Genomic DNA, 13,294 nt, shown 5'->3' with positions numbered 1-13,294 from the left:
GGAGGCATCCTGCCTCTGAGGCTGGAGGTGGCCCATAGCCACCAGACTATTCGCCATTGATAGACCTCTCCTCCATGAATTGGTCTAAGCCCCTTTTAAAGCCATCCAAGCTAGTGGCCATCACCATATCCTGCGGCAGAGAATTCCCCAGATTAATTCTGCGCGGTGTGAAGAACTCCTTCCTTTCGTCAGTCCTGAATTTCCCGACCTTCCGTTTCATGGGATGACCCCTGGTTCTAGTGTGGTGAGAGAGGGAGGGAAATTCCTCTCTGTCCACTCTCTCCACTCCATGCATAAATAAGGTGCGCCGTCGAGTCGGTGTCGACTCCTGGCACCCACAGAGCCCTGTGGTTGTCTTTGGTAGAATACAGGAGGGGTTGACCATTGCCTCCTCCCGCGCAGTGTGAGATGATGCCTTTCAGCATCTTCCTATATCGCTGCTGCCCGATAGAGATATTTCCCATCGTTTTCTGGTGCAACGTCTCAGCTGGATCAGTTCTTCTGTCTAAATGACTCTTTCTCTGACCAGCGCTCCTGCCGGAAACCTGGCTTCCTGAAGTGCTGGACAGCTCCTTGTCCCTCTGCAGGGGAGGATTTGTCTCGCTGCCGGCTTTGAACCGGCAACCTCGGGGTTGCTAGTCAAGTCATTTCCCGCTGCGCCATTAGGGTGGCTGCATAATTTCATACACCCCTATTTAAACAGTTTTTGCCGGTTTGCCTTTTTCCCCGTGATCTTTGATTGTCCAGTTTGGGGTGTTATGCCACAACTTGCCAAAGGAGACCAGATGTGCCGGTGTCAAGAGCTTCCGCTGTCGCTTTGTCACGGGTGGGTCATTGACGAACGGCTGCTTTTGGTGCTGTAGGAGAAGAGATCCATGCCAGGGTTTCCTCTCGTCGGTTTCCGTGTCTCTCTGCTTCAAGAGATGCCCTTAGGGGGAAAAACCCTTCTCGTGTCCAACTGTTCCATTCTGCCTGTCCTCCTCAGCCATCAGGTACTTCATTCCCAGCTTCGGGGGGAAATCCTACCTGGCGTTCAAGATGATGAAGGCCTACCACACGGTCCGCATCGCCATGGAGTTCCGGGCCTCCGACCTCAGCGGCTTGCTCTTGTACGACGGGCAGAACCGCGGCAAGGATTTCATCTCCCTGGCGCTGGTCAACGGCTTTGTGGAGCTCAGGTGAGTTGGAAGTGGAAGCAGAAGATCACCGTCTGGCTCAGAGCAGACGGCAGAGCCTCCTGTCCCCTCACACAGCCACTTGGCCCTGTCTGGGATAGGAACATAGGAAGCTGCTGCATACTGAGTCAGACCCTTGGTCCATCTAGCTCAGTAGCGTCTACCCAGACTGGCAGCGGCTCTCCAAGGTTTCAGGCAGGGGTCTCTCCCAGCCCTACCTGGAGGTGCTGCCAGGAATCTTCTCCCCCCAGAGATCAAGGGATGGTGCTCGTTTGGTCTGCGTGGCCTCTTATGTACGGGACGGAAGCGCCTAGTTTTCTCTGGGCTGCATTCTGCTCTCATTAATTCCTCCAACCCCCTTAATTAGTTCTCTCGGCCCTTCCCCGTCTCTTGCAGAATGAATTACAGACTCGTATCGGTGCTAGAGTTGAGCGAATCCACTCAGTTGCGTTTGGCAAACAGATTGGTTGAATTATTTCAGCATCCCAAACGGAGAGCATCCCTGGAAGCTCAGACCGTGTCCCGTGTGCCTTAGCTTCCCTCCGCTCCTGCGGTTCCGGTACTTGGCGCGGATTTCCGCCCAGCCCCCCAGCCAACCTCACCCTCTTCTCCTGCTTCTCTGCCCCTTCCAGGTTCAACACCGGCTCGGGGACTGGCGTGATCACCAGCAGGGTGCCGGTGGAGCCCGGAAGGTGGCACCAGTTGGTGGTCAACCGGAACCGGAGGAGCGGCATGCTGTCTGTGGATGGGGAGCCCCACGTCAATGGGGAGAGCCCGAGCGGCACCGACGGACTGAACCTCGACACCGACCTCTTCGTCGGAGGAGCGCCGGAAGACCAAATCGCCGCGTGAGTCGTCGTGGGGAGGGGAAGACACCCGTCCTGGGACGCCTGTGGCCGACGAGAGGGGGATAGTCTCCGCATGGAGAGCAGAGTCGTAGCCACCTCTGTGGGATTCCGTTATTCCCCACCTGGCGTCTGAAGTGGTACAGTCCTCTCTGTCACCGTGAGGACTGTACCATGCTGGAGGTGATGGGAGCTGGAGTTCAACAGCCCCTAGTTGGCCAAAGCTTGCCTACTCTGGCCTAGATTAAGCATCTGAAGATGGATACCTGAGGTACCTGGGCAGATCATGTGACATCCAGGGAGGGCAGGGCTGACACACACACACACCCCCTGCACAGGACCTTTATAGAGCTGGAAAAGATGCAGAAGAGTCAACCAAGTTGATCCAGGGGCCTGGGGCACTTTCCTTATGAGGCAAGGCTACAACTCCTGGGGCTTTTTAGTTTAGGAAACAGGTGACCCAGGGGGGACATGATAGAGGTTGGTAAAGTTATGCATGGTGTGGAGAGAGAGAATAGGGAGAGGTTCTTCTCCCTCTCTCACAACACATGGGGTGGTCCCATGGAACAGATTGCCAGGAGATGAAGGGCAGACAAAAGGAAGTACCGTTATACATAGCACCAGGTTATACTGTGGAACTCTCTGCCTCAGGATGTGGTGACAGCCACCAGCTTAGATGGCTTTAAGCAGGGCTTAGAGAAATTCATGGAGGGCAAGCCTTATCAGTGGCTCCTAGTCTTGATGGCTATAGGCTATTTCCAGGCTCAGAGGCCGGATGCCTCTGAATCCCAGTTGCAGGGGAGCAACGGCAGGAGAGGGGGCATGCCCTCGGCTCTTGCCTGTGGGCTCCCCAGAGGCATCAGGTGGGCCATTGCGCACAACAGGATGCTGGTCTAGATAGATGTGATTGTTGCCAGAACCTAAGGGGTATACTCGTGGGTCAAATGGGCCGTAACCCAAAGTTTGGCTTTAAAAAAGCCAAATGGACCCGCCTGACCGCTTGTCCTCTTCCTCCCGCCTCCCTCTCAGGGTGGCCGAGCGCACCTCCGTCACGGCCGGCCTCAAGGGCTGCATCCGTCTGCTGGACGTCAACAACCAGATGTACGACCTGCGGGAGAAGGGCAGCGACGTCCTGTACGGCAGCGGGGTGGGCGAGTGTGGCAACAACCCTTGCCACCCCAATCCTTGCCACCACGGTGGCCTCTGCCACGTCAAAGAGGCGGAGATGTTTCACTGTCAGTGCCTCAATGGATATACAGGTTGGCAGCCCAGAGTGGCTAGTTTTCTGCTTGCAGGGTTCAAAGGGCAGGCCAGTTTTCTGCGTGCATGCTTAAAGCCAGATGCCCTGAACCTTTTTCTCCTGCTCTGCTCGTTTTCTGTGTGCCCTTTTCTACCCTGTTTCCCAGTAAGCAGCAAACGTGTTCTCTGCTTCCAGTATTTCAGACCCATGAGTTGAAAGGCACTCGGCTGCTTAAAATAAAACATTAAACTTACAAAACGAAGTCACTTTTCACTTCAGGGTCGGGCGACTTGCATATCACCCTTTGACGTTTTGTGACCGTTCCCTCCCCGCTCGTGCCCTCCTCCGGCCCCTCACCACCACCATCACGGATGCTACGGACATCCACCTGAATCCGGGCCCCCTTCCTCTCCTCCCAGGTCCCACCTGCGCTGACGAGAGGAACCCCTGTGACCCCAACCCGTGTCACGTCTCCGCCACCTGTTTGGTGCTCCCGGAAGGTGGCTCCAAGTGCGAATGTCCCATGGGACGGGAGGGAGAGTTCTGCGAGTCAGGTAAGCGATACTGCATCCGATGCAGTTGAAGAGTACTATGGAGTCCGAGTCGGGGAACACGGATACGTATCTCCTGGGTGTGTGATGATGCCATTTGGGGGGCAGAAGGCCTTGAAGATTCTGGGCAACACACGCTCTCCCGAGTGCACCTTTCCTGCCTCCCTTCAGTAATTTTTTCCCCTTCTCTCTCTCCTAAATCAGTCACAGAACTGGACCAGACGGTACCTTTCCTGCCGGAGTTTAACGGATTCTCCTACCTGGAGCTGAACGGCCTACAGACCTTTGCCCCGGAACTCCAGTATGCTTTCTTTCCTCCCTCCTCTTTGACCTGCAGGGTCAATCCCTGTTGAAATCCACAGAAATCTAGTTAGCCCTGACTAACTTGTCCCATTGATTTAGGGCAAGGACTTGAGGGGGCCTCGTGGGTGAGGTGATGGGGTCCTGAGCCGCTCCAGCACCTCTGAGGCTCTTGCTGCCATTTTTCGCTGGGGAGAACAGTTCAAAGCCTCCCCACTCAGGCTGGGCTCTCTGACCCCTCAGGGACAAGATGAACATGGAAGTCGTGTTCCTGGCGAAGAACCCGAGTGGCATGATCTTCTACAACGGGCAGAAGACGGACGGCAAAGGGGACTTCATCTCCCTGGCCCTGCATGATGGCTACCTGGAGTACAGATACGACCTGGGCAAGGGGGCAGCCGTGATCAGGTAAGATCTGCTTTCTTCAGGGGGGTTGCAAATAGGCTCCTCCATACTTTGATCTCCGCCTTTTACAGGAGATACCACCCCAGAACACACCTGGTCAGATGTTGAATGCTGATAGGATGAACCGTCTTCCTTCCTTCCATCCCTCCCTCCCTCCCACCCTCCCTCCTTCCTTTTTTCTGTACATTTTCCTTTCCTCCTTTTTTCCTTTTCTCTGAACATCCTTCACTTTCACTCTTTCTCTTTCTTTCTTTCTTTCATTTTCTCTGCCTTCCTTCCTTTTTAAAAAACGTCTTTGTCTTTCTCTCTCATTTTTTCTTTCTCTTTCTTTTTTCCTTTGCACATTTCCTTCCTTCCCTTTCCTGTACAACTTTCACTTTCACTTTCATTCTTTCTCTTTCTTTCATTTTCTCTTCCTTCCTTTTTAAAGACATCTTTGTTTCTTTCCTTCCTTCTTTCTTTTTTATCTCTTTTTTCCTTTGCACATCTCCTTCCTTCCTTTTCTCTGTACATTTTCCTTTCCTCCTTCCTTCCTTTTTTCTGTACAACTTTCACTTTCACTCTTTCTTTCATTTTCTCTTCCTTCCTTTTTTAAAGACATCTTTGTTTCTTTCCTTCCTTCCTTCTTTCTTTGTCTTTATCTCTTTTTTCCTTTGCACATCTCCTTCCTTCCTTTTCTCTGTACATTTTCCTTTCCTCCCTCCTTCCTTTTTTCTGTACAACTTTCACTTTCACTTTCACTCTTTCTCTTTCTTTCATTTTCTCTTCCTTCCTTTTTAAAGACATCTTTGTTTCTTTCCTTCCTTCCTTCTTTCTTTATCTCTTTTTTTCCTTTGCACATCTCCTTCCTTCCTTTTCTCTGTACATTTTCCTTCCTTCCTTCCTTTTTTCTGTACAACTCTCACTTTCATTTTCATTCTATTGCTTTCTTTCTTTCATTTTCTCTTCCTTCCGCCCTATTTTCCTTTCCTATCTCCTTCCTTTTTTCTGTACATCTTCCACTTTCATTTTTATTGCACGCTCCCTCTCCCTCTCCCTCTCTCTCTTTCTGTATATCCCCTCCCTCCCTCCCTCTCTTGTAATAACCCTGGGAACTGATACTTCCTGAATCTGACTGAGTAAACACAATTTTCTGTTGTCCTCACTACCACCACTATCTCTCTCTCATACACGTGTCACGTCTTTCCCAGGAGCAAGGAGGCAATCCCACTAAACACCTGGATCAGCGTCTCTTTGGAGAGGAGTGCACGCAAAGGAGTGATGAGGGTGAATAGTGGCGAACGTATCATGGGGGAGTCCCCGGTAAGTGTCGACCCTGCAAGCGGAAGTGGTTTGACTTGGTTGCTCTTTCTGAGCTCAACAATTAGAGTGCAGGGTCAAAAGTGGATCCAGTTTGGCATAATCTCCCCAGCTCCAAGAAGCAATGTCGGATGGTGAGTCCCACAGGTAGTGAGTCCCACAGGTAGAGTCCCACAGGTCGAATCCACTCTCAGTAGGAACCCTCTCCAAAAATGGTTCCTGTGACATGTAAAAATATAGCCTATCAATGGCTACTAGTCCATTACCAATCTAGGGTGGTTGGTACCATTGTGGTGGGGGGGAATGAATGATCCTTGTGATTTTTGACAAGCTCCACACACCCCTACCAGATGCAAAAGAGGCGATAGCCTTGCAAGAATTCCCGCTTCCAGAATGTTCTCATGCTTTGATTATCCTGACGGTCGGGCCCCCAGCGGCCAAATGTGTAATGGATTTTTCAAAGGTTTTGACAGTTTTCAAAGCACAAAAGCTACGATAACGTTTGATTGATATTGTCAGAGGAAGGGAAATGAAAATTCGCAGCAATGTCCTCCTTGGAGAGAGTGCACCAATTTATTCGTTGTGACCCGAACCCCTAACTGATTGGCGGGAGATTAGGACAGGCAAACAGAAGGACTTCAGTTTGCATAGTGCAGAATTAATATGTGGAACTCACTGACACAGGATGTGGGGATGGCCACTAGTAGCTTAGATGGATTTCAAGCGGGGATGAACGAATTCATGGACGACTAGCCTATCGAGGGCTACTAGTCTTGATGGCTGTGTGCTTATGCAGGAAGTTTCTGTATATAAATTGCAGGGGAGCAACGGCAGGAGAGGGGACATGCCTCCATCTCCTGCTTGGGGGCTTCCCAGAGGCATCTGGTGGGCCACTGTGGGAAACAGGATGCTAGGCTAGATAGCCCTGGGGCCTGATCCAGCAGGGCTGTGCTTATGAGAACCACATGTGTCCCCTACAACGTTTCTCAGAATCTTCTGCAACAAAGATTAATGCACCCGCTATTACAAAATGGGTCCTCTAAAGGCAAAGTGTGCCGTCGAGTCGGTGTCGACTCCTGGCTCCCGCAGAGCCCTGTGGTTTTCTTTGGCAGAATACAGGAGGGGTTGACCATTGCCTCCTCTTGCGCAGTATGAGATGATGCCTTCCAGCATCTTCCTACATCACTGCTGCCCAATATAGGTCTTTCCCCAGTGGGGAGTCAAACCGGCAATCTCTGGCTTGCTAGTCAAGTCATTTCCCTGCTGCGCCATTTGGTGGCTGCGCTACAGGTGGACAGCTCTTAATAAAACCCACTTAAGGATGTACCGTGGCCCGTCCCCAAACTAGCCAGGACAACGGTGGCTTCTTTCCTCCTTTTAAGACTGAGACAGAATGGCCAAAAGGATAACAAGATGCACCACAAAGGGAACCGAGGATGCCCACGGCTGTGTCTGATCTTGTGCACACACACTCCTTTTCTCCTCTTCCAAATGTCCTTTCCCAAGGAATGGCCTCCTGTCTCCTGGAGCGGATTGGCCTCCTTCCCTCCCGCCCTCCCCGCTTTTGCTCCGTTCTGTGCCTTTTTCTCTCGCAATTGCCCGCTAACGAGGGAACGGGTTGGTGCTTGGATCTTGCAGCTTTCCGTGTGATGACGTGACCGCACTGATCTCTTGTTTTGTCTCTCTCTGTCTCTCTCTCTTCATTTGTGTCCCTTCCTTCTACCCCCTCCTTCTCCCTGCTGTCTGGATTTCAGAAATCCCGTAAGGTAAAGATAAGTATAATGGTCCTCATATCCATTTCATTCAACAATGGCATATCCTTCCTTTCTCTCAATCTCTCTCTCTCTCTCTCTCTCTCTCTCTCTCTCTCTCTCTCTCTCTCTCTCTCTCTCTCCCCAAACGCCCACAGTTTATCATCTCTGCTACCCGCCTGCCCTTTCCGTCTTATGAAACCACCCTGTTTAATTTTGTTTTGGTAGACTAGATCTTCCTCCCACCTTCCCCTCCACCTAGAAGTCATTCCGCAATTTATTTATTTATTGCTCTCTCTCTCTCTCTCTCTCTCTCTCTCTCTCTCTCTCTCTCTCTCTCTCTCCCTGCATCATTCTCCCATTCATTGAGCATTACATAGTTCTTTGGAATGCAATTAAAGGTGGCTTTGATGTGCTGGCTTCGGATGAGGCCTGTGGGGATGTCGGGGGCACTGGGAAATCACAGCTTCCCGTGGCTCCTGCCATTCTGTATCTGGCTACACCTGGGCCAGTAGGTCCTTGTCAGGATTAGTCCCATCTAGTTGGTATGACACTAAGGACAAGGTGAGGTGCTGGGAGCTGAGCCCAGAGCTTTCCTGCATCCAAAGCATGTGTTCTAGCAGTAAGCTCTGACTTCCCCAGTGGGGGACATGGGAAATTGAAAGGGTTGCAGCCAACACTAGAAAATGGGAGTGGTAAGAGGAAAATTTATGTGTCTGATTCTCTCTAGATGATCCTTTTATCCTCTTCCAAGCTTCCTTTGGTTTCAAAGCTTCCTATTCTTAAAGGGGAGATAGCATAGCTACCTCTGGTTCAGTCTCGCTGCTGGAGAGGTCAGGATCAGCATAGTCACATGTGAAATCAGTCTAGCCCAGTCAATGAGGTTGAGGGAAGAGTGGAAGGGGAGAAATCCAGGTCAGGGTCTGCAGACGGCAAAGCGCCTGCCTTCGTTATAGACAGAGATTTTATGTCTGCCTAATAGGCAGAAATCCAACTGGTAAAGTGCCTCCCTCACTCCAGGAAAAAAAGCTTCACTACTTAGCTTTCTGCCTGCTGTGCTAAAGGCATGGCATTTCTCTCCATTGAAAAGTGGCCACCCTGACAGAAGGTAGGAATAAATAGATACCAAAACCGATTTGTCATTATTTATTTAAAAACAATCTAATGGCCCAGCCTTCAGTTCAAAGAAGTCCCAGGGTGACTATAATAAAACAAGAGTTAAGAACAATCCCCGCCCTCCCCCTCAAAAAGGAAAAAGCACTCAAATGATGATAAAACAGTAAGAAAGCATCCCATAAGCGATCACCTAATCAAAAGAGAAAATGGAAAACGTTTTTGACCCAAGACCAAAAATTAATATGAGACCATTCTCTCCAGGAAGAGCATTCTAGAGATGCTCTTGAATCTTAATGGTCAGGTCAAATTCATGTGGGGAATATGGTCCTTTCAATATGTGGGTTCCAAACCACAGAGAGCTTTAAAGATTAAAACCAGCCCTTTCAGTTATGCTTGCAGAATGGACTGGAAACCAACGAAGTTGTGTTGGACCTGGTGATGGGCATCCCCTTCACGGCCTTATTTTGGTGCAACGGAAACTGTTCTGAGTGGTGTTCAAAGGCAGCCCCATGTACAACATATTGGAAAGTGGGCCATCCACCAATAGGATCTCCACCTTGTCAGGACTTGGCTTGGGCTGATTGGCCCTCATCCAGTCCGTCACCGATCCCAAGCCCACTTTCCCAGTGCCTCACTGGGATTGGGTGTAAAAGGGAGAGAGTGAGCCCATTGACGACCCCCAAATCCAAGCCCCCTAGGAGACCTCACTTACTGGTTTCATGTAGATTTTTAAAAGCGTGGGGGACAAGGTGGGATCCCATGATGTCAGTGCTGCAGGACTGAGCAGACAGCTTTGGTGTCAGACACCTTCTGGTGTCAGCCATCCAGGCAGGAATGAAACCACTAAAACACCAGGGCCCCCCATCTCCAGCCCAGAGAGCCTATCCGGAAGAATACCATATTTTGACCGTATCGACTGTATCGGACACCATCGAGAGATCTAGGAGAATTAGCATGGTAGGGAAAGCGCTTGGTTCTGGAGACCACCATCTCTGACTCAGTCTACCTAGTGGCACCTCGGTTGGCCCCGATTCATGTCTCTTACTCTTGAAACACCCTATGTCCTAAGGTGGGCAGCCCCCTGGTCTCCAATCCGAGACTTCTCCTTTCTCACTTCTTGTTTGGTGTTACTCTTCTGCCCATCCAGCTGCCCCATGCCTTCTTGAACCTAAAGGAGCCCCTGTATGTTGGAGGCGCACCTGACTTCAGCAGATTGGCCCGTGCTGCGGCCATCTCGACCAGCTTTGACGGGGCCATCCAGAAGGTAAGGCAGGATCTCTCTCTGTCGGTTGCGTTGTTTATTAGGGATGGGCATGGAATTAGCATGAATCGATTCGAATTCAACAGAATCCGATTCAATCCGATTTGGAACCATTGAACAGAGTGGAGATTTGTTTGAATTGATTCAAATCCACCCGGATTTGAATAGATTTGAACAAATCTTCACTCTGTTCAGTGGTTCCAAATCAAATCGATTCGAATTCTATTCAAATTCGAATCGATTCATGCTAATTGTGTGCACATCCCTCTGGTTAATGGATAAAATCAACATGGCATGGCTCGTGTGTTTGGCCACTTCCATTGTTCACCCTTCTACCAAGAACTGAGGTTTCATTGTTGTTTGGACCCATTGTGGTTTCCTGTTGGAATCACAGGATCCATGATTCCAGCAGGGGAAAATCAGCACAGCCCGTTTTAACTGGGAATTCTCTTTTTTGAAAAAACGTGTAACAAAATATTTGTTTTTAAATCTCTTGTCCTCGCTGTTGAGGGGGACACAGTGAGAAGAATGTTAAGTTGGAAGAATTACAGGATTTCCTCACCTTGTGGTGAGATTTCCCTGTAAAAAAAAGAAAAGAAGCAGCAGCATCTTAATTCTTGTTTCTCCCTCCCAATTCTGCTCAGATTTCCATAAAAGGCATGCCGGTCCTGAAGGGAGAAAACATCCGCAGTGCCATTGAGATCTCTACTTTCCGCTCCCATCCGTGTACCCAGAAACCCGGGCCCTGCCTGAATGGGGGGATGTGTTCCCCCCGCATGGAGACCTATGAGTGTACTTGCCAGAGAGGCTTCTTTGGGGCACACTGTGAGAAAGGTGAGGTTGTGGGGAGAAGCCAGGACGTGATGTGCTTCTGAAGAACAGACTGGCAAACGGTTCTCTATTCTCTCCTCTAGTCATCATCGAGAAGGCAGCTGGAGACGCAGAGGCCGTGGCCTTTGATGGCCGGACGTTCATCGAGTACCACAATGCTGTCACCCAGAGGTAACGGGTCTCCTCTGGGCCACGAGGGTTCAGGGAAGGGCAGAGGCGTAACTATAGGGGGGGCAGGGGGGGCACGTGCCCCGGGCGCCATCTTTTCTGGTCACGTGGTGGGCGCCGCCATGACCAATTTTTTTTAAATTTTTTTTAAAAATTTTGTTAATACAAATGTTTCCTGCTCAGTGCAGCAGCGCTGCAGCAGTCAAGGGAGCGCGTTGGTGCCCCCTTCCCCACGAGCGGTCCCTTCCGCGCCGCCTCCGCGCCCCCCCCTTGCTTTGCTGCTGCCTGGCGGCCAGTCAGTGGCCTGGCTTGGTGGCGGCGGCGGGCGCTTGTGAGGAAAAACCTAAGTATAATGTAGTATGTTGGAGGGGCGGCGGTGGGGGGGGGGCGCCATTTCAGTGCTTGCCCTGGGCGCCGTTTTCCCTAGTTACGCCTCTGGGGAAGGGAGAAACAAAGGCTTGTTAGTTGGAGTTCAACCCAGAAAAATGAACATTTTTGTATAGAAGGGGGAGGAAGCATTCTGTACGCCAAGGAAGGCCACGCCCACTTAGCATCAGGCCACGCCCGCTTGCCGGAAATGGGTGGGTCCAAATTGCAAAGCCCGCACACCGGCTGTCGAGATACTGGCATGCTAAGAGTGGTAAGGACCAAGTCAGTCCATAATTTGAATCCTGGAAGGGGTCTTTGCGTCTGGTCAAAGATTGCTTATGCCCCATGGTGTGCAGCTTGGCTGGCTTCCTTGAGGTCTTCGTGGAGATTTTGCTCTCGGGGTGCCGTTCTGTGATGTGAGGGCACACCGGGCTGGAGATTTCGCTGGCCAGTCTCTTTATTTAGGCCGTGGGATGGCTAGCCGAGTCGATGGGGCAGGGGGTGGAGCTGATGGATCTCTCAGCCCCTCTAGCCCTAAGATTCTATAATTCCTTAAAGCTGTAGTTTACATTCATTTCAACAATTCACAATGAATTTTAGCACCAAATCCCAACAACAGAAGCTTGGCAGGGGGGACGCATTCACTGTGCCTTCGCCAATTTAATCTGACAGCGTATTGTAACCTTGGCTGAGCTTGACAGCTGCTCCTGTTCATGGAAGCTTCATTTTGCAATTATGGCTAAATCGGTAATACAGGTCCGTCTCCTAATCCTGGCCCTCTTGTCTGCCCATCTTTCTGTGTGTTCTGTCCTCTCATGGGTGTCTTAAGTCTTGGCTCGGTCCCTGCATTTCTGTAACCTCTGTGGGGCAGGGACCTTCTCTGTGTGTTCTCTTTTTAGGGATTGCTCACTCCCAGAGATTCTGGGCATTGCTGGCCCCATTAACGCACTTCTCCCCCACCTCTGGGTTTTGGTCATTTCTTTGGAGAACGTTCTGTGTTGGTTTCCCCCATCTCTTGTTCTGTCTGTCTGTCCGTCTGTCTTTCTCCTGAATGTCTTTTGTTTCTTTGTTTTCAAGCCAACTGACCAATGAGATTCCGGCGTAAGTAGAATTCCCACTTCCGTCCTCTCCCTCCACCCCTTTTGATCACCTCCTCCCGCCAATCATCTTGACACTAACCAACACACCGTGCCCCGAAGTTCACTCGGGGATAGGAAAGGTCACACTTTCACTTAACGCATCGTCATACGGAAAGAGAAAGAGGACATTTGCGGGGGGCGGGGGAGTAGTGGGTGTTGTCTGGGGAGGAAGCAAGAAGTGGAGGTTGGGAATAAACAGAAAGTGGGCATTGTCTGGGGAGGAAACAGGAAGTAGTTGTTCCTTGGCAGGCGACAGGAAGTGAGCATTCCTGGTGAGGAAACAGGAAGTGGGTGTCATCCGGGGAGGCTGTAGGAAGTGTGCACAACCAGGCAAGAAAGCAGGAAATGTATGCACTAGGAAGCGGCATTTAAGCCTATTGGTTGCCAGTCCTGTTGCTCGGTTGAGGGTCTGGAAGCCGAGCGAGGGAGGAGGGCGAGGAAAGCCGTGCACGACTTCACATTCCCACCTCCGTCCGAGCCCCGGGCAGGGCAAGAATCCCGCCTTCCCTGCTCATTCCGACACAACGCCCTCACGGATACTTTGCAAGACCACAGGCCCCCTCGCTTGGTCCTTTGCCAAGGTTGGCAAGGTATATCTTAACACAGCCGCTTGGTAGGGAGACATCGGCACCTCTAGGGTCGTATCGCATCCCATCCCATCCCATCCCCCACTGTGTGTAAGTAGCGCAGACGACGCTTTCCCACGTCGGCTCGCTCTGTGCTAGAGGACGAAGCGAGGGACGCTGCATGCGCGCATGTTGGCAAAAGGAGACCGACTGTGCATTGGGGCCAACACGGTGGAGGCCTGGCTGATCCAGACCTATTGGCCCCCCACTGACATCTC

General features: G+C 51.1%; 1 protein-coding gene across 12 annotated transcripts in view; it reads left to right on the top strand.

The window, feature by feature from the left end:
* Nucleotides 1–13,294, top strand: part of AGRN (agrin) — a 189,505-nt gene that overhangs the window by 164,723 nt on the left and 11,488 nt on the right. For all 12 annotated transcript variants that reach the window (XM_053280838.1, XM_053280837.1, XM_053280843.1 and 9 more), the window contains 10 exons: nucleotides 986–1,178; nucleotides 1,808–2,023; nucleotides 3,050–3,279; nucleotides 3,680–3,814; nucleotides 4,016–4,112; nucleotides 4,355–4,519; nucleotides 5,707–5,818; nucleotides 9,830–9,946; nucleotides 10,588–10,777; nucleotides 10,858–10,945. In XM_053280838.1, the coding sequence (XP_053136813.1) occupies nucleotides 986–1,178; nucleotides 1,808–2,023; nucleotides 3,050–3,279; nucleotides 3,680–3,814; nucleotides 4,016–4,112; nucleotides 4,355–4,519; nucleotides 5,707–5,818; nucleotides 9,830–9,946; nucleotides 10,588–10,777; nucleotides 10,858–10,945 (1,543 nt within the window). The remainder of the gene's footprint in view (nucleotides 1–985; nucleotides 1,179–1,807; nucleotides 2,024–3,049; nucleotides 3,280–3,679; nucleotides 3,815–4,015; nucleotides 4,113–4,354; nucleotides 4,520–5,706; nucleotides 5,819–9,829; nucleotides 9,947–10,587; nucleotides 10,778–10,857; nucleotides 10,946–13,294) is intronic.

The sequence above is a fragment of the Hemicordylus capensis genome, chromosome 16 (assembly GCF_027244095.1).
Source record: "Hemicordylus capensis ecotype Gifberg chromosome 16, rHemCap1.1.pri, whole genome shotgun sequence".
NCBI classification, from domain to species: Eukaryota; Metazoa; Chordata; class Lepidosauria; order Squamata; family Cordylidae; genus Hemicordylus; species Hemicordylus capensis.
This window is presented reverse-complemented; position numbering and strand designations above follow the sequence as displayed.